This window comes from Sturnus vulgaris, chromosome 18 (assembly GCF_052056855.1).
Source record: "Sturnus vulgaris isolate bStuVul1 chromosome 18, bStuVul1.hap1, whole genome shotgun sequence".
Lineage (NCBI taxonomy): Eukaryota > Metazoa > Chordata > Aves > Passeriformes > Sturnidae > Sturnus > Sturnus vulgaris.
In genome coordinates this window covers 7131067-7147731 of record NC_142260.1, presented here as the reverse complement: position 1 = coordinate 7147731, position 16665 = coordinate 7131067, and the positions used below count along the sequence as shown (strand labels likewise).

The window sequence follows — 16665 nt, the reverse complement described above, 5'->3', positions numbered from 1 at the left end:
TCATGGCCTTAAGGAGAACACAAGTGCAGCAGGCATACAAACAAACGTGCCTGTTTCCTTTATGTGGAGTTACATCTTCGTTTGCTGGCTTTTTTTGGCTGCTACTGTAAGTAAATCTCTTACCTTCCAACTACCCATTCTGCTGTCACCGCCATGGAAATGCCATCAATCTCCTACTTTATGGGCAATGTCCCTGCCAATGTGGAAACTCAGTGACTGGAAGGAATTTAACATCTTTCTCTTGCTGCTTTACCTGCGAATAAGAAAGTTAAAACTGTCCCCATGGACTTCCTTCAGGCATCAGGGACAGGCTGGCTTTGGGAATTGTTTTTCTGAAGTAGGGAGGGACCTCTGTGGTTCACTGCTCCTACTGAGCACTGAATGTCAGGTACCAATCATTATAGTCTGGCCTGAAGATCTTGCCTTAGTAATGCTGAGGTTTTTCTGAACTACACAGATTTCTGTTTGGTTCAAGCCCAAGGCCCATAGTCCACAGAAACAAGAACAAGCTCTGAACAAGAGCTGCCCTGTTTTGAGGCTCTCACTGAGCTCAGGATTCAGTGCTTGCTGCTATCTCTCCAAAAGTTATGATGCATGAATAAGAGCAGCATTTTCTGGATCCCAGCTCCCTGGGAGCCCTAAACCCTTGTTTGCTGGTGGCATATGGCCTCTTCAAGGAATAAAGGCTTTTGTCTCCCAGAGCTTAATAAAGCCTATTTTTATACCACATGTGAGTACTGGAACTCTCTGAAGAAAGGTGTCTCTAAAACTATATTGCTATTTTGTTTGTACAAATTACTGCAAGAGATTCTCAACTGATGTCTCAACTTCTAGTAACTAAGATGTCAGATGTCCCTTGTCTTGAAAAGCTTGGAAAATTAGGCAAGAATCAATGTGAGAAAAGAAACCTGTTCAGTCATAGGAAGGCTCCTTGTGTTTGGACTGGATGTCATGAGGTTATTACATTAAATCATCTTTGTTCTATCTGCAGTGATTTAACTACAGTGAATTGACTTCATTCCTGTATTTTTCTCTTAATAGTTTAAGTAATCCCCTTGTTACTTGTTTCACCCACATAGCTCTGGAATTATCTTTATTTGCCTATACACAGGTGAAATGTCCCCTTATGCAGTGTTTCATTATTTGCTTCCATGCTTTGTGTACCTTTTGCAGAACATTAAGGTGGTAGACTGGAAATGACAGGAATTGTGGTAGGTCAAATGTACAAACTCTTAGGATACCCCACTTTGCCACTAATGTCTAACCAAGGAATGCAGTCATCAGTGAGAATACGACAGTAGGAACAACATCTGAGCTTTTTATCTGTAGGGAATTGATTAGAAGCCATTTTGGGATTATGGTGGAGGAAGATGGTGGTGACTAATGGGAATGTTCTCATTTTTTCATTTGTAGTACATATAGCAGAATTATCTTAGTTTCTTTTAGACAAAGAGACTGCTTGAGGAAAGAGGCTGGTATTGGAAAAACTTCTTTTATTAGAAGAATCTATTATACCTGTTGTAATACTGAAGTTTCATGTTCTTTTCAAGACTCTGTGCTGCTTCTGTCTCTCTGAGGGGTCAGCTCTCTAAATCTCAGCTTTATAACCCTTAGTTAATTAATAGCTCTTTGGAACATGCTGCCTTTGGCTTTCATTTTCTTCACATTCAAGGATTTGCCAACCTGACTGCAGAAAAATCATGGTGCCTATTGTCCTGTGCCTATTTTGCATGCTGACAATGGGAAAATTTGCTTTTTCCCACAAGTTTGCAATGACATCCTCATCTTCTCTAGGGGTTACTTCAGAGGATAACCCTTTCCTCCCAATTCAGCTTCCCTGTGTCAAAGATACTTGATTGTTTCCAGTGGGTGGAGAAGGACAGTTTGCAGGCTGATAATTCCATGTGTACCTGTTCCAAAGGATGTATCTTAGGGAAAAACTCCAAGAGGCATAAAACCATCATGTTAACAAAATAGCATGAGGATTTGTAAGATCAGCACTGACTGTAGAACCCTTACATCCTCAGTGACTGCAGCCAAAGGCCATTCCTACTAGTAATGGTAGCAGGAATTTCTGAAGGTTCCTTTGGATCTGCTGTGGATTTGGCAAAAGTGCATCCAAACCTCTCATGTTTAAAAGGGTGAAGTTTGGGCTCAATGACTTGTCCATTTTAATGAAAGCTGGTTTTAGCTAGAAAGCTTCAGAATGTGCAATTAGGAAAGACCCTACACAAATTCTTGGGTAAACAAGGATGAAAGAAGGTACTGCTGTTGTGAAAGAGGGCACCTGAAATCATCAAAACATTAATGCATTTTTGAGGCAAATTGTTACAAATCAGGGGTTTATTGTCTTTTCCAGTGTACCACAGACTTCTGGGATTTCATGTGGTCCTATATAAAAGGAAATGATCATGTATTATCCATAAAATAGTGTTTCAATCATTTTGTCTGTTTCCCTCAATTCACTAGCAGAGGGCTTATGGATTGATCACCTATTTAATTTAGCTTGAATTCACAGCTAAAGTACTCAAACTATTCTGTTCCTGCCACAAACCAGGGTTTGTCACTCTGTGCTATCTGAATCTGTTATGGGCTGCAAACCTTGCTGAGCCCTGATTCCATTTCATGCTATAGAAATTGTTTAAAATACATATTTTTCAAAAGAATGGTGATTTAGGTTCTATAATGTTTGGCATGTTTGTTATGTGCTTTCTGGGGTTCCTTTTGCAAAGATAGATAAGTACAATATCACTCTGGACAGCATTTACTTAAGGCAAAGGCACTCTCTTTTTATTCTCAATTTCTTATGGGAGTGCCTTAAGGCTGGTTAAGATCCAGCCTGTGTTGTCTGAGTACACAGAACAGTAAATAATCTCTGTCATAATGAAACTTTAACCTAAAGAGGCAGCATAAGGAGAGGGGCATACAGAGAAGTAAAGATAAAATAAAACAACATTAATTCCAGTGGTTTTCCCTGTTGAGATAAGGTGTCTTCTGGGAGAAGCTAAGGGAATTGGTGGAGAAAAGGATCTGGCTGAATCTTCACAGGAGGTAAAGGATGTTGGAAGGAATCCAAGGTAAAAAACTAAGAAAGGAGGGGAGAAAGGTGGCTCTAAACTGGATGGACAGTGATGAGCCCTGACTCAGGAATGATTTCCTTCCTATTGAGAAGCATGGGATGTTTTACACATACATTTGTGTACTCAAGAGCAGATATCTGCATGAGCTTCACTCGTGGTTTCTCAGGAAGAATACCTGTTGGAATATTTAGCAATATTCTTATCACTAGGTTTTGATGCAAAGGTTATAAAGCCCGTTCAGGTTTTCTCTGTTCCATGGAGCATAGCAACAGCTCTGGATTCTGAGATCCCCAAATCCTTTTTGAAGCTGTATGCATTTTGTGTCTCTTTTCATACACAAGCTATTTCCTGCACGAGGTTCATCATTCAGAAATTAATTTGAGGTGTATGAGAGTTCTTGTTTTCAGTATATCAAATGTTATCATCTAACCCCAAAATTTTGATTAATCTCCTTCTCACTCATTCATTGATGGGGAAAAAGAACAGGAAAGTTCAGAACTGCCTTGATTTTTAAAACCCAAAGCACACAAAGGCCTATTTGCTTTGCAGTAGCATCTCTGCTGAAGTGCTCAGAAAAAAAGCGAGGGGTGAAACCTAGACTTCTTTTCTTCTGTCTTGCAGCTTGGAGATGGGTTTGGAGAAGGTTTTTGTGTTTTATTTTTTTCATTTACCCAGGAAAGTTGATTATTATTAATAATGCTACCTCTAATGTTTCATTCTTATTTTAAGGAAATGTTTGAGCATTAAGCATTTTTCCCACAGCAATTAAACAATGTACCTTTCCCTGCCAAAGATCACATTCACATATATCCTCTTCATTCCCGTAGCTGGAAGGTGAAGCTTGGAATTTTTCCAGTAGCCCAGCTGCCAATTTGCCATCATTGATCATTATCAGGAGCCATTTGGCTGAGGTGTCTCAGGTATAGCAAAGCATGTTCTTGCTGTGTGTGATGTATTTATTACCTGTATCAGGTCTTGGGGTCCTGCTTGCACTGATTTTTGGAAGGTTTTTTCACTTCATACCTGGCTGTAAGAGGTATGAAGAGGTGGCTTCTATTAAATAATTAAGTCATAGTGCAATGATTGGTTAGGGGTGTGTGTGAGATGAAGCACAAAGAGTTTGCTGGCACCCACACTATAAACAGACCTAATTCAATCCCTTGGCACTCTGTGGAAGTTCAGCTATTGAATTCAGTGAGAGGAGGTGCCTGCTCAGTGCTTTTCTGACTTAATATTCAGTTCTGTGCCCCCAAAATGTTGCAATGTCTGTTAAGAAAGTTGTGAGATTATGTCAGTCACATAGATTTGGTAAAATCCTCAGTTTAGTAAAAAGGAAAAAAAAAAGGAGGGAGGTAAGGGTGGAAAAAAGAAAAGCCTATCTGTAGCTCTTCAGCTGTAAAGGAATCAGATTTTTGTCATGTGACAGTACCTCACAGTATTTAGTGCTTTAAGGTTTATCAATAAGTGACACTGCAAGGACTCATCACGTCCTGATAATACACAAAATGCTGTAAATTATTTAGCATGCTGATTTATTTTAAAACCCCAAATTCTATCCCAAGTCGGATTTAATTCATTTTTTTCTGTGACAACTAAGCACTTGGACTTGCCATCATGCTTTGCATCAGTGCCTTGTTTTAGCAGTGTGGCTATTAAGCTAAGCAAAAACAGAAGGAATTTAAAAAATTCAATTGATCTTAGTACTTTATGATCCATCTAGTGATGCTTAATGCATTTTGGTTTTTCAAGTTTATGTTATTAGCATTACATATGCCATATGAGAAATTGTGTAAAGATTGTTGAAAGTAAAATAAAACCTGGAAGTTTTTCTGTTAGTCAAAGTCAAAAATTAGTCTGTTAGTTTGAATAAACAGCTTGCTCATTCAAAGTCTAATTTCAGAGACAGATTTGAATTGTACTTTAATAATAATAATCACAGAATGGTGGAGAACTTGTCAATGCTCAAATAGGCTTGAAGATATTTGAATTATTTGCCAGACTTGGCCTTCACACTGATGGAGTTTGGGCTAGAATGTATGTTCTAGATGGCTGGTCAGTTAGTATTAGGTGCCAAACAGCTATTCTTAGTGTGTGTAGTTGTCCATACCTCTTTAACATTTTCATAACCTATTAATCGTTATTAACCCTTTGTAAACGTACCCTGAATAAAAAGTGTGACCATTCAGGATTTTTTCCTCAAGTTTAATATTAAAGGCAAGTCCAAGGTCAAGATGGGCACAGAGAGGCTTTAGGGAGCTGATGTAGTTTATATTTTGGCCAGTCAGCTGAGGAACCACGTGGAACTAAAATTAGTCAAGAGCGGGCAGTGAAGAAAGTTCACACGGTGTAATATGCTGTGGGCAGTATTAATGTTGATTTACCCAATCTGTTAATGGCATGGTCTGTCTAGACCTTTGGAACATTCCTCAGCTCCTTTTTTAATGTAGGAGGAATCATTTCTGAAATTAGCATATAAATTGTCCAGAGTCAGCAGCCCTTTAAAGCAGTGTTCTACCCTTGTGTCATGGCACAGTAACTGTTCGAAAAAAATAAATTTCCCTGTCAGGCACGTTCTCATGAAGAAGCTCTTGACTTTCCATTGCATGCTGAAAAAGTGCATAAACCTGAGAAAGTTCATTAAGTTTAAAATGGGGAAATGGTCAGGATTTGGTTTGGGTAAGTTTTATTTATTTAGTCACATTAACAAGGGGAAGTGTATTATGAGAAGGAAACACCTGGCAAGGTCTGTCCATGTAGGTTTACATGTATGTAATTGAAACTGGAGGCTTTTCTGACATCAAATTTTTCCCTTTCCTTGGTCTTCCACGTGACTTGTATACAAGCCATGCTGTAGGGTGCACTCATTCCAGGGCTCACTCCGACTGGCACTCGTGTGAGAACAAGTCTGCTCCTGGTACCTGGCACTGGGATGCTGCCAGAACAAGGTGCCAGGAACCTGATGGAGGCCAATCCTCCTCCCTGGCTCTTGTTCTTTTGTTGCATCTTCTGAAATCCTATACGTACTCCTCTCCACTTCGGTTGCTAAGAGTAACATGCAGCGCTGTCTTCCAGGTTTTCGTTTTCAAGGGAAGATAATAAAACATGCATTCAGCTTGGGAATTCCTGCAGGAGTTTGGAACTTGCTTTTTAGAAAGAGTAGGTGTTGCCAGAAATGAAAAATAAAATGTCAATATGGTGTGGAAGGTTTATTTGGCATGAATCTGAGATGACCACACTGAGCAGTGAAGCCAATAAAATCTTTGTACTAGGAAATCATGTGTTCTGAACATGCCATGCACTTTACAGAAGAGCTATTCCAGGAATGTTGCTTGAGAGTTTTATATGTTTATTTGGTACTTATTTTTCGTCTCCTTTGCTCAAAAAGCCAGGTGCTTTAATCACAATGAAATCCACTGCCCAGGTCACAGATAAAAAAATAAAAGGAAAATAACGCAATTACAGCAAGTCCTAAAAATGATCTAAAATAACATTTCTATATGCAACTGAATAATAATTTTAAGTTGGAGTATTTTCTTACCTCCCCAGGGTTAAATAGTGAATTTCTTACTGAAAATGCCTTATTAAAAGCTTTTCTCCATTCCAGAAAGGTTTGACTTCTAGCCAGGAAAGCCTCCAAGATGCTGGATATTAAATTTGTCATGGTCCCAGGGTCCATCCTATATATTGCCCTAGTATTCTGAAGAAAACATGTGCATCAGAGGAGGGGGGAAGATAAGTTTTTTCCTGATTGAATAGTGAAGAACTGTTAAAAGTAAAAGAAGCCCAGCAAACCAGCAAAAATCAGTTCCCTCAAAACAATAAAAAACCCTTTATTTAAAAAAGCACATAGCTCATGTGGGTAAACACAGGAGTCCTGATAAATACATACTACGTGCAGCAAGCAGGGTTTGTGTTCTAGAACAGGGAGGCCTTGGCTGGTGTCTGTGGGCCCTGAGCTTGATACAAACCAAAAACCACAGTTCAAGGTGACAGGCAGAGGGTACGGCTTGAGGGGGAACACGGGAGTCGTGGCTGGTGTTTGGATGGGGTGGGATGGGAGCCTTCCCTCCAGAGCGAGCGATAGCAGCTATTTTGTGATGTGAGCTTAGCAACCCAAGGCTTGCGTGTATCTCACAGGCTTCAGGGTGTCTGACCCAAAGATAACCGTGCTCAAAGGTGTCAGAATGTACCAGAAGAACCAGAGCAGGCTCGTGGGGGCAGTGCTTTGGGACAGGCGGGGATTTGGGGAGGTGTTCTGCAACATCTCAATGCGTTTCTCCCAGGGAGCTGCCTCTGCCAGGCTTGGGGTGGTAGCTGTTCTTTTGTAATCTGAGGGATCAGACTTGGGAGTATTTCAATAAATTTGTGCCCAAGTCAGCCCCAATTCTGTGACATAAAAATGGTGGGGCACAGAGTCGCATTCTTATGGTCTGCGTTTGTTTGAATGGTCCCCAGAGGAAAAAGGGCTTTGAATTTTCTTATCTATGCTCCTCTGATATTTTGTAGCTTGTGGTAAAAGATGTATGCTTGTTTTTATGTTTTCCCCTAAAAATATTTCTGCTTCAGTGGCACTTTAAATGTTTGAAGAGTTTCCCCCTCCCTTATTACTCAATTTAATTGGAATTATGGTGCCTATCAAAAAGTATTACTGCAAGGTGACCTGGAAATAATAATTTCCTTTCATCTATACCAAACATTTGTAGATCATTAAAATGTCACAAATAAAAAGAGTCTTAGTCACAAAGAAATGGTTTTATATGAGCACAGTAAAATATGAGATTTCATTATATACAAAAAGGCTATGTTTTGTATTCCTTGTTCACAGAGGAAACCTCCAACACATGTGGAATGCACGGCAGGATGTAGGACCCTCTAAGGGCTGTATGCAGATATGTGAAGGGGAAGAGGAGGGGGAGAGAGGGGAGGGAAAAAAGAAAAAGGCAGCACAGTGGTTCTGAGGAAACGACCCCTTCCAGTAACAAATGGAGCATGTGCTGTGGGTGTCCGGGAGGATTTGTGCAGGGATCTTGCTCTGCATGTGCGCGCATTCCTGCGAATCAGACAGGTGTTAAAGTGAAATGGTGCCCAGAGGACGCAGCACCTCCCGTGCTATCAGCAGCCTGACCACATGACGGATCCACAGGCAGCCAAGCACAACTGCTGAGGGCTTTGCCAAGGGCTTTAGATGCCAAATGCTGAGAGAGAGTATCCTTGCCAGCTTGGCACCTTTAGGCCATGTGGCTGCTGCTGGCATGGAGTTGTTGTTGTAATGTGCTGGGAAGAATGGAACCAGAAACTGTCTTAATAGTTCCGTGTGAATGAAGCTCTCTTATTGTAGTGAATATAAAATATTAATTACCTTACAAATGTGTTTGAGTGGCTGTACATGACTTTGGCACCTGTCCAGACTGGCTGTGGTGAAATCAGAGGATTGCCTCCTGGCAGCCAAATTTATTTATCCCTCTGCCCCTCCCCAGCATCACACTGGAAATAACAGGGGAACTATTTGAAAACAGTTGACATCTGGGGGAAGATGTTCATTGGCTCCTGGGATTTGGATCAGTCCCTGAGCGGGTGCCTTAAGAGTGGATTTAACCAATGCTGTAATCTTCTGGCACCTGTTACAGTTTTTGGCAGTGGCACAGGACAGCTTTGATTGCCCTGAGACTGGAGTAGTGAACATATGCCTAATGCCCATCCCAGAAAGAATGACTTAGTGCCCTTAATGCCTTTCCCATTGTTTTCTTTTCCACTTTCTCTTCTCTTCTCTTATTCATCAAGCTGCTGTTAATAGTTGTCATTACATGCAGGCAAGCACCCACCAGCATCTTCAAACAAATCAAGGATAAAGCAAGAGGCAAACAGGGGCTAGGAGAGTTCTGTCTTACCAGAATCCATCTATTTTCTGTATTTGATTCTCAGTTCTTTGTCTGGCCCTGAATCTTTAAGAAGTGTGGTAAATTAAGGACTCCAGGGAAAATGATACATATGTCAGTGTCTGAGATGTAATCAGAAGAAGAGTATTTGGTTTTCTAAAAATGTTAATTGAAATAACCAAGTATGTGTCTTCAGGAAGAGAATTCAGGGGACCCATTAAAGGAAGTCTCTGCCTCCATGTCTCTGTACTGATTGTACATCTGTAAATGGCTGCCTTCCAGCAAAGCTCTTAAGTGCATGCTTAGCTCCAGCACAGCTTGGCTACAGCAATGCTGCTAGCTTTGGCATGTTCGGGGCATTCACATGCCTGGTGAGAGGCACATGCTCGTGTGCCCTCCTGGATAACTAACTCTTCCTTGTGTCCTACAGGCCTGTGGCCAGCAGTGTGGGTCCAGTGTCCAGTTCCCATAGAAGGTATTGAAGATGGCAATAGGGTTGCACTTCATCTACAGCTCTGGAGCTTTTATCCTTCTCTCGGACATCACTGGAATGCAGAGGTACAGACTCCTGAGAAATGGTATGAAGCCTACCAGCAATGTGTGCAACTTCACCTTGCCTGGTGCCTGTGCAGAATTTAGTGGTGTTTGTTTAAAGTGACTCCAAGTAACTCGTGCAAAACTGCGACAAAGACTGAGAACACAGAGAAGAAATGTCATGCTCAGATATCATACAGTTAATTAAAATCCACGGTTGTGGGTGTTTGTACAGAGGGATAGCTCAAGGGGTGCATGTGTTAAAATTTATCACTGTGTTTGATGCCTTGTGAAAAGTCAGTCTTGAGAGCTGGGGTAATTAATTAGGTTTGAAGAGAAAGTCCTTGTATACTTATGGTGGTTCTTGGAATTACAACATGGCTTGTTTAGGAAGCCAACAGAAGATCTTGAGCTTCTTATCTACCCACAGATGAACACTGGTAAAGGCTCTTGAATTATAAATGCAGATGATTTAATTAAATATAATCCAACCACTCATTGAATACCTCTGTCAAAATACTTGATTTAGGGGAAAAAATATAAAGGGAAAGGAAAAGTTCTATCAGCAACAAACAACTGTACCCATAAAGTGCAACTCATACAGTAAAGTCCAAGCAAGCAAACTTAGTGAAATATTCTTGTCTGTGCAGTTCAGAGTCCACTCAGATATTTTCCAGACTACCATCTGCATCAGAAATTTGCTGGACAAATAACTCTGATTCTCTCCAGTAGCTTCTTGGTATGCCTGAGGTGGAATTCCAAAAGAGGAATAGCTGGCAAGTTGTGTTTTGTTTTTACCTTCACCAAAGCCTGTTTGAATTACAGGGATCATAGTGCATCTCTGGTCTTTGGAACCTGCACTCATTTATTTTAAGAAAGTTAATTTCTTGGGGATCATAAAAAAGCCAGATGGGGAGAAGCTATCCTGTGCTGGGAAAGTTCTTATCTGCTTCATTTCAATAATTGGACAGGGCTTTTTAAATAGTCTAAAGAAGTTCACTTATAACTAAGACCCAAATTTCTTGGGGGGGAAGAAAAAAAAAAAAAAAGAAAAAAGAAAATGTGAGAAATACTTTAAAATGTCTTTGTCCAGCTTTTTGCCCCTGGAGGAGGAAGTGAGATATTTAGAAAGCAGCACATGTGACAGATGCTGCTCAAGATGCTCAGCACATTACTTAAAGATGCACTGTGACCATCATGTTGCAAGTAATAAAAGAATGTGACTGGGATGGAAGTGGAACAGTCCACATTTACTGTAACCACATCTGTAGCCTCGCCACTCTCACGTGATGGCCAACAAATTCCTGCCAGTTCCTGGAGTATTCCTAAACGTATCTGGGCAGTGCAAAGCAGCACTGGGCTGGGGAGCCCTCTGGTTACCTCCAAGTGAGCTGGCATGTCTGTAGCAGTTTACCACACAGGGACAGCAGCCTTGGTGCCAGAAACAGTAAAGCTCTGTTACTGCCATACATAGTTAATTAGCTCGGGTGTCACAGCGACCAAACACGGCTATATTGCTCCTGGTTCTGCAGCAAAGTTAATTGAGACTGGCTTGGGGATCTTTGCCCCAATGTGTGGTGCAGACATACCCAGGAATGCACTCCTATTGTTGACTGAATACTGTATTTTCACATAAATGTGGCAGGAATATAATTGCAGGGTGGAAAGAGAAGGCCAATATACATTCACTTCACTTTAGAAACTAAATTAAACCTTTGACTTAACTCACTTCTATACCAGCTCCCTGCAGGCATTTCTACAGGCTTCATTAGAGCCAACCTAGAGGCCATGGAAAAGGTCTTACAAAAGACTAGCCAGGAAGCCAGTCAGAGACCCAGATCCTGCTGCTACAGAACACAATCTGCCTCTTGGCACCTCAGGCTTGCAGCTGCCAGGCACTCTCCTTATGTGGTCACTGGTGTTGGCTCGGAGGCTGGGGCAGATAGACGAGGAGGGCTGAGGGGGAACACATTCATCACTGCCAGCAGCGAGTGGAGGCAGTGCCAAGTCACTATGTAACCAGGCACATGTGCCAATTTGCTCAGTAATTGGATTGCTATTTGAAAAATTAAAGTGGTGTCTAGAAAATTCTAACCTCTGCGTTTATGAAGTATGAAGTTTGCGACTGAGAGGCTGAACAGGAAGAGTGGAGGGGATCAAGCAGAGGTGTTTAAGGAGAGCAAATGTAGGAAGTAATTTGATTACTTTCCAAAGTGTTACAGCAGCCTCAGAAGCAGCCTCTCTGTACCAGAGAGACAAAGAGCAAGACACAGTGCAGTGGAAAGCTGTGACATTATGGACAAGCCGTAACCCATTGCTGACTATGGGAAATCAGTGAGCACTTGTCAGCTGAAAGCGATTTGTATAAAGAAAACATCATTGGAAGGCAAGACTTGATATACTTCTGCAACTAATTTTTTCCCTAAAAAGAAAAAGGTTCTTAAAGGGGATTATTTTATATTTTCAGGGTTTCCTCAGAGCCTGTGAATTGTTGTTTCTGTCTACTGTATACATTGCTCTCAAATACATTTGGTGAACAAATTTCATTAATCACAAATGATATTGAATTATCCAGCTACATAGAGATTTGTGATTCAGAAATATACTTCTGCCACTAATTATTTCTGCTCCCATTGCAGTCAAATTCAGACTTTGCTTTGACTCCAGTAGAAGCACAATTGCATACAAAAATATAGTTGCACAAGCAGTCCTTCAGGCATTTCATTATTCTCTTTAGTTGAGCTCGCTGGCCACCCTTATTCAGCTGAAAACTTCGAGCATATAGGGATGATGAATTATAAATTGTCCCTATGATAATATTTGTAGTTTAAAGTATAGTCCAGTTGCTAGTAGGTGTATAAAAATGATGCCTGTGTTCTTCATCACTGTTAAGCGGAAACTCAAGCTGGAAGCTCTGTATTTAAAATAATAAAAAGTAAAAATCTATGGACTCATACTGAGGAAGAGCTATTTGGAACCTCTGTGAAATGTCTGATTATTCCTCATGCACTCAGACCTGGTAGAATGAGGTTAACACATGTCAAAGCAAAGGCTAAGGAAATTTTGAATCACATTTCTGCCCCTAGATGGAGTATTCTGCACACTGGGTTGGTTTTTTATATATATATTGGGAGAATGGAGCTGTGTTAGAAGCCTTGAAATGCCTCTTGTTCTGAATTCCCTTTACAGTGTATCAAGTACTGCCTGTTGGGACTAGACTAACTGGGTCCCAGAGACCATTTAGAAGAGAAAAATCAAAATAAGGTTTGTTTGTATAATTGATTGAACACTATAAAGGCCACTGCACTTTCTTAGTGTCCCCTATATGTTGGTGATAGATATGTGCGTTAAAATGCAAGAAACCTATGCTTTACAAAGTGTCACTAATTACTATGAAACATCTGATATTTGCAGCTTGCAGTGCTGGATGTTTCTGTGATTTTCATGGTATTCCCTTCTATGAGTTTGCTGTGAATGCCATGGTAACCTTAACTGCTTGTAAAACATTTTAATAGTGACCACTGTAATATAGTGGTTGTGTGCAAACAGCATGCACCACTGCTTCAGAGGTGTTTGGAACACTTTGTTTTGGTCACAATTGGAGTAAAATGTTGCCAGACTGCAAGAACTGAATCCTAAAACTTGCCAAAGAGGGAGCTGAAAGTAAGGTCTCCTGTTCTCCAGCTCCTGTCTTTGATCATCTCTGGAGTTTCATTGATACATTCCTGCCCAGCACTCACACGCTTAGTGAACCATGGCTCCAGAAAGCTCAGAGTTGCTTGGGAAAAGCACTTGGCTGCAGGCACTGGATTTGAAGGGGGTGGGTGTCAGATTAGAAGCCAGCTTTTGAAAAACCTCACTTGTTTTGTGTGTGTGAATGAGAATTCAGCTGCAGGCTCTTAGCTCAGGTATGTTCTCATGTGGGCTTCTGGTTTAGCCGTCTCTTAACAGGAGGGACCAGCTGTAAAGTTTGTCCCTGGACTGGGAGCTGAATTCCTGCAGAATCCGGGATTTTCGTTTGGACCTTTTTAGATATGATGTAAATGCCAGCAGCTTCCTAACAACTGTTCCTGAAGCTCAGAGCAGAATTTAGAGCAGACCCTTGTGATTTAGGGAATTGCACAAGATATCCCTTCTCAGAAGAGAAAGAAAAGGCCCAACAAAACCTAAGCCATCTGACTGGAGTCCTGAGAAATGCTTTCCAGCTTTCAAAGAAAGAAAGGGTCTTAATTCAGATTTGCCAGAATCGTCTAATTAGTCCCTTTAATGCCATGCACCTTATAGTCTGTGCCACCGGATTCGTCCTATAAATGAGACGATGGGCTAATTCATCTTGGCAGCAGTAAACAGACCTTGCGATTGTCCTCCTTACAAACACCGGCCCGATTTTAGGAAAACGCTTTGCCCAAGCCTGTGTCCCTGCTCCCTCCCCCGCGACTCCCCTCTTTCTCCGAGTGCTGCCTGTGCTTCTTGCCCTCCTTCCTCCCCACCGCCCCAGCCCGGCCCGTCTCACACACAGTGACATACCTCACACATTTGCCACTGCTAACAACAACCTGTCAACTCTTTCTTTGCACCGTGCTAGGCGCCTTTTGTTTCTGCAGCCCAGCAAGCCTTGCAGCTGTTGTCCGAGGCCTGCTCCGACAGCCTGTGATCAGTCAGCTGCAAAATCCTCCCTGAACAACTCGGTATTCACAGCTCTAATCGGGCCAGCGGACTGTTTCCTCCTCTCTCGCAGTAAATCTTTATCACTTGCGCTCTGCTCGTCAGTTCGTGGCGCCAGCTCTTTGGGCTGCTCTATCCCTTTCCCATACTCTGCTGGGCTGTGTGCTCTGAATGCTAACTCCAGCCTTGTTTAGGCTCGGGGCTGCCTCGCTGCCGCAATCCACATGTTGGGAAGGTCCGAGTTCCAGCTCCCCCCACCTCCCGGCTTTTAAGCTGGATTTACGTTAAGTTTGTATCGCTCCGAAGGTGAAGATATCAAAGGCTCCCTCCCTCCTTCCTCTCCCTGGGCCTGTTTCATACTTTGTCCATATAAGTTAGTTGTGTGATTATCTTTCTGTTTCCTCCCAGCAGACTGTCGTGCTTCTGTTTAAGAGCTGTCTTTGGTGAGGAGATGAGGGTGAGCTGCCCAGCCTGGGGAGGCTGGTGATGGCGAGGGAAAGCCTGGCACACACCTTAATTTGACCACATGCCCAGGGCTATTAACCCTCCTCCTAATGGTCCCCCCACAGAGGAGTCGGAAACACATTTCCCTCCATCCTGTCCCTGACTTGAAGCCATCACAGTTTTTTTAAAAGATTTACATCAAAGATGCTGAATTGTGAAGCAGATTTCTAGAAAAAAAAAAAGGGGATCAAAGTTTGCTTCCTTAGTATGCTCAGCTGAGCTGGGGAGAGTCCTTGGAGAGTTTAGGGTGGAGGTTTCTGTCAACGTGGAGATCCTGAGGATTTACGCTGGTGGAGCTGAAAGCACTTTATCTGTGCCTGTTGCCTCTTAGGATACGGCACGAAAACTCCTTCTGCCTCTTTTGGGAAAACATGGTGGGTTTTATTTCCCTGTATTTGGGCCTGGGATTGTAGATGACAGTCTAGTTAAACCTCAGTTAAACAGTACGTTTTGCAAGGAGACTCAGCTAGCTCTTAGGTAAAGCTTGCTGGAGACCACTTTTTAAAAAATATAAATTATTTAGGAGGGTTATTTCAGTTTATAAGGAACCTGGGAAACTTTAGTTCTGGCATAGGGGCCAAAAACTGATGGGTTTTAACCTTCTCTCTGAAACTGAGTCCATCTCTGGCACTGGAAAACCCATTTCTATTTCTTCATCAGCTTTCCCCACATTCAAGTCTTTGTTTCAACAGTTCCAGGTGTGTGCATGTGCACGTGTGAGCAGGGGTGAAAATTAACCAAATACAGAAATTCCTTCAAGAGTACAACATGAACTGGCTTTAAAAATGTTGTTTCTGTTAAGTTTATGAGGCAGTAGTAAAATAGATGCCCCTTGGAAAATCTGGGTTCATTTCTATTCAGGCTTTCTACACCTCCATTTCTCATCAGTACAGTACTTGTTTGGTCAAAGATAAGCACATGGATATGGGATTCTTGCAGTTTTGGCTTTGGTGGTCAGTTTGGGTCTGTGGAGAGATGCCATCCTGGTAGGGCTCTGTTGGCTCCCACTGATGCTTCCAGGTGGGATGTGTTTTGTCTCTGTGTAAACAAACAGACCTATAAACACCCTTTAGGCTTCATTTGGGAAAATGGCTCAGATTTTGCTGGTGTTTGCCACCAAAGTGCCCTTCTCAATGTGTTCTATGGTGAAACTGAATGTGTGTGAATAGGATCTGAATATTGACTCTTTTTCTGTAGGCTGCCCCCAAGGGCAGCAGTAGAAATACCACCTTCAATAGTATGGAATGTCCTACAAATGATTGTACCAGTTCATAGAATGGAATTATAAAGTGGATTGGACGGGACCTTTAAAGGCCTTTTTTCCCCCTGTCAAATAGGAACCTGCTAGACATAGTTACTTTGTGATATGATTGACTTCTATTTAATAAAGCACTGGTGCTTCATCATGCTTGGGGAGAGTGGGATGGGCAATCCACCTGCTGTCCCCTGCACAAAAAGCAGCTGATTTTTACTTGTTCCTAAAGAACTTGATATCCTTTCAACATCCTTGTATATCCTAATTTTTTTTATTTATTTGTTTACTTTTCAGAAAACTCCTTGGTAGGTAGAATTTACATGTTACCTGATAAGGTGGAAGGAAATATTTTGGCTTTAAACTACAAAGGAAGATTCTGGGAGTCTGAATTGAAAGTAAATGGAACAAGGAGAGAAAACTTTCTCAAAATCATTATTATTTTTAAAAAAATGAAGGCAACTCAAAACACAAAATACAAACAGTATTTTGAGTCTCTTCATACAGAAGTAAGCAAGGATGTGCTCAGCTCGTCTCCATTTTCCATAGTAGGTTGCCACTGTCCAAATGTCCTGGTTCTCCTCATCTACTGATGTTTGTGCCCTGAAGTCAGGGGTTTTTTTGAAGGATGCAACTGGTGCTCACCTTGGTATGACTGTAATTCTGTGGTGGTTGGTGATGTGGGCTTAGAATGGTTAATTGGGAAAATGTCTGGAAGTTGTGATGTGAAGTTTTTATCTGTTCTTTTCCTCAG

General features: G+C 41.7%; 1 protein-coding gene across 2 annotated transcripts in view; it reads left to right on the top strand.

Moving 5' to 3' along the window:
- The window catches only part of TPCN2 (two pore segment channel 2), a 46525-nt gene extending 33668 nt beyond the window's left edge, over window positions 1-12857 (top strand). Inside the window, exons 25-26 of one of the 2 annotated variants that reach the window (XR_015807439.1) lie at window positions 9387-9514; window positions 12680-12857. Coding sequence is in view for 1 of the 2 variants with exons in the window: in XM_088175267.1 (XP_088031393.1) it covers window positions 9387-9438 (52 nt within the window). In the remaining variant the exon portion in view is untranslated. Of the gene's footprint in view, window positions 1-9386; window positions 12608-12679 lie in introns of those variants that run through there. The other variant, XM_088175267.1, reaches the window with a different exon arrangement.
- The last annotated feature ends 3808 nt before the right edge of the window (window positions 12858-16665 follow it).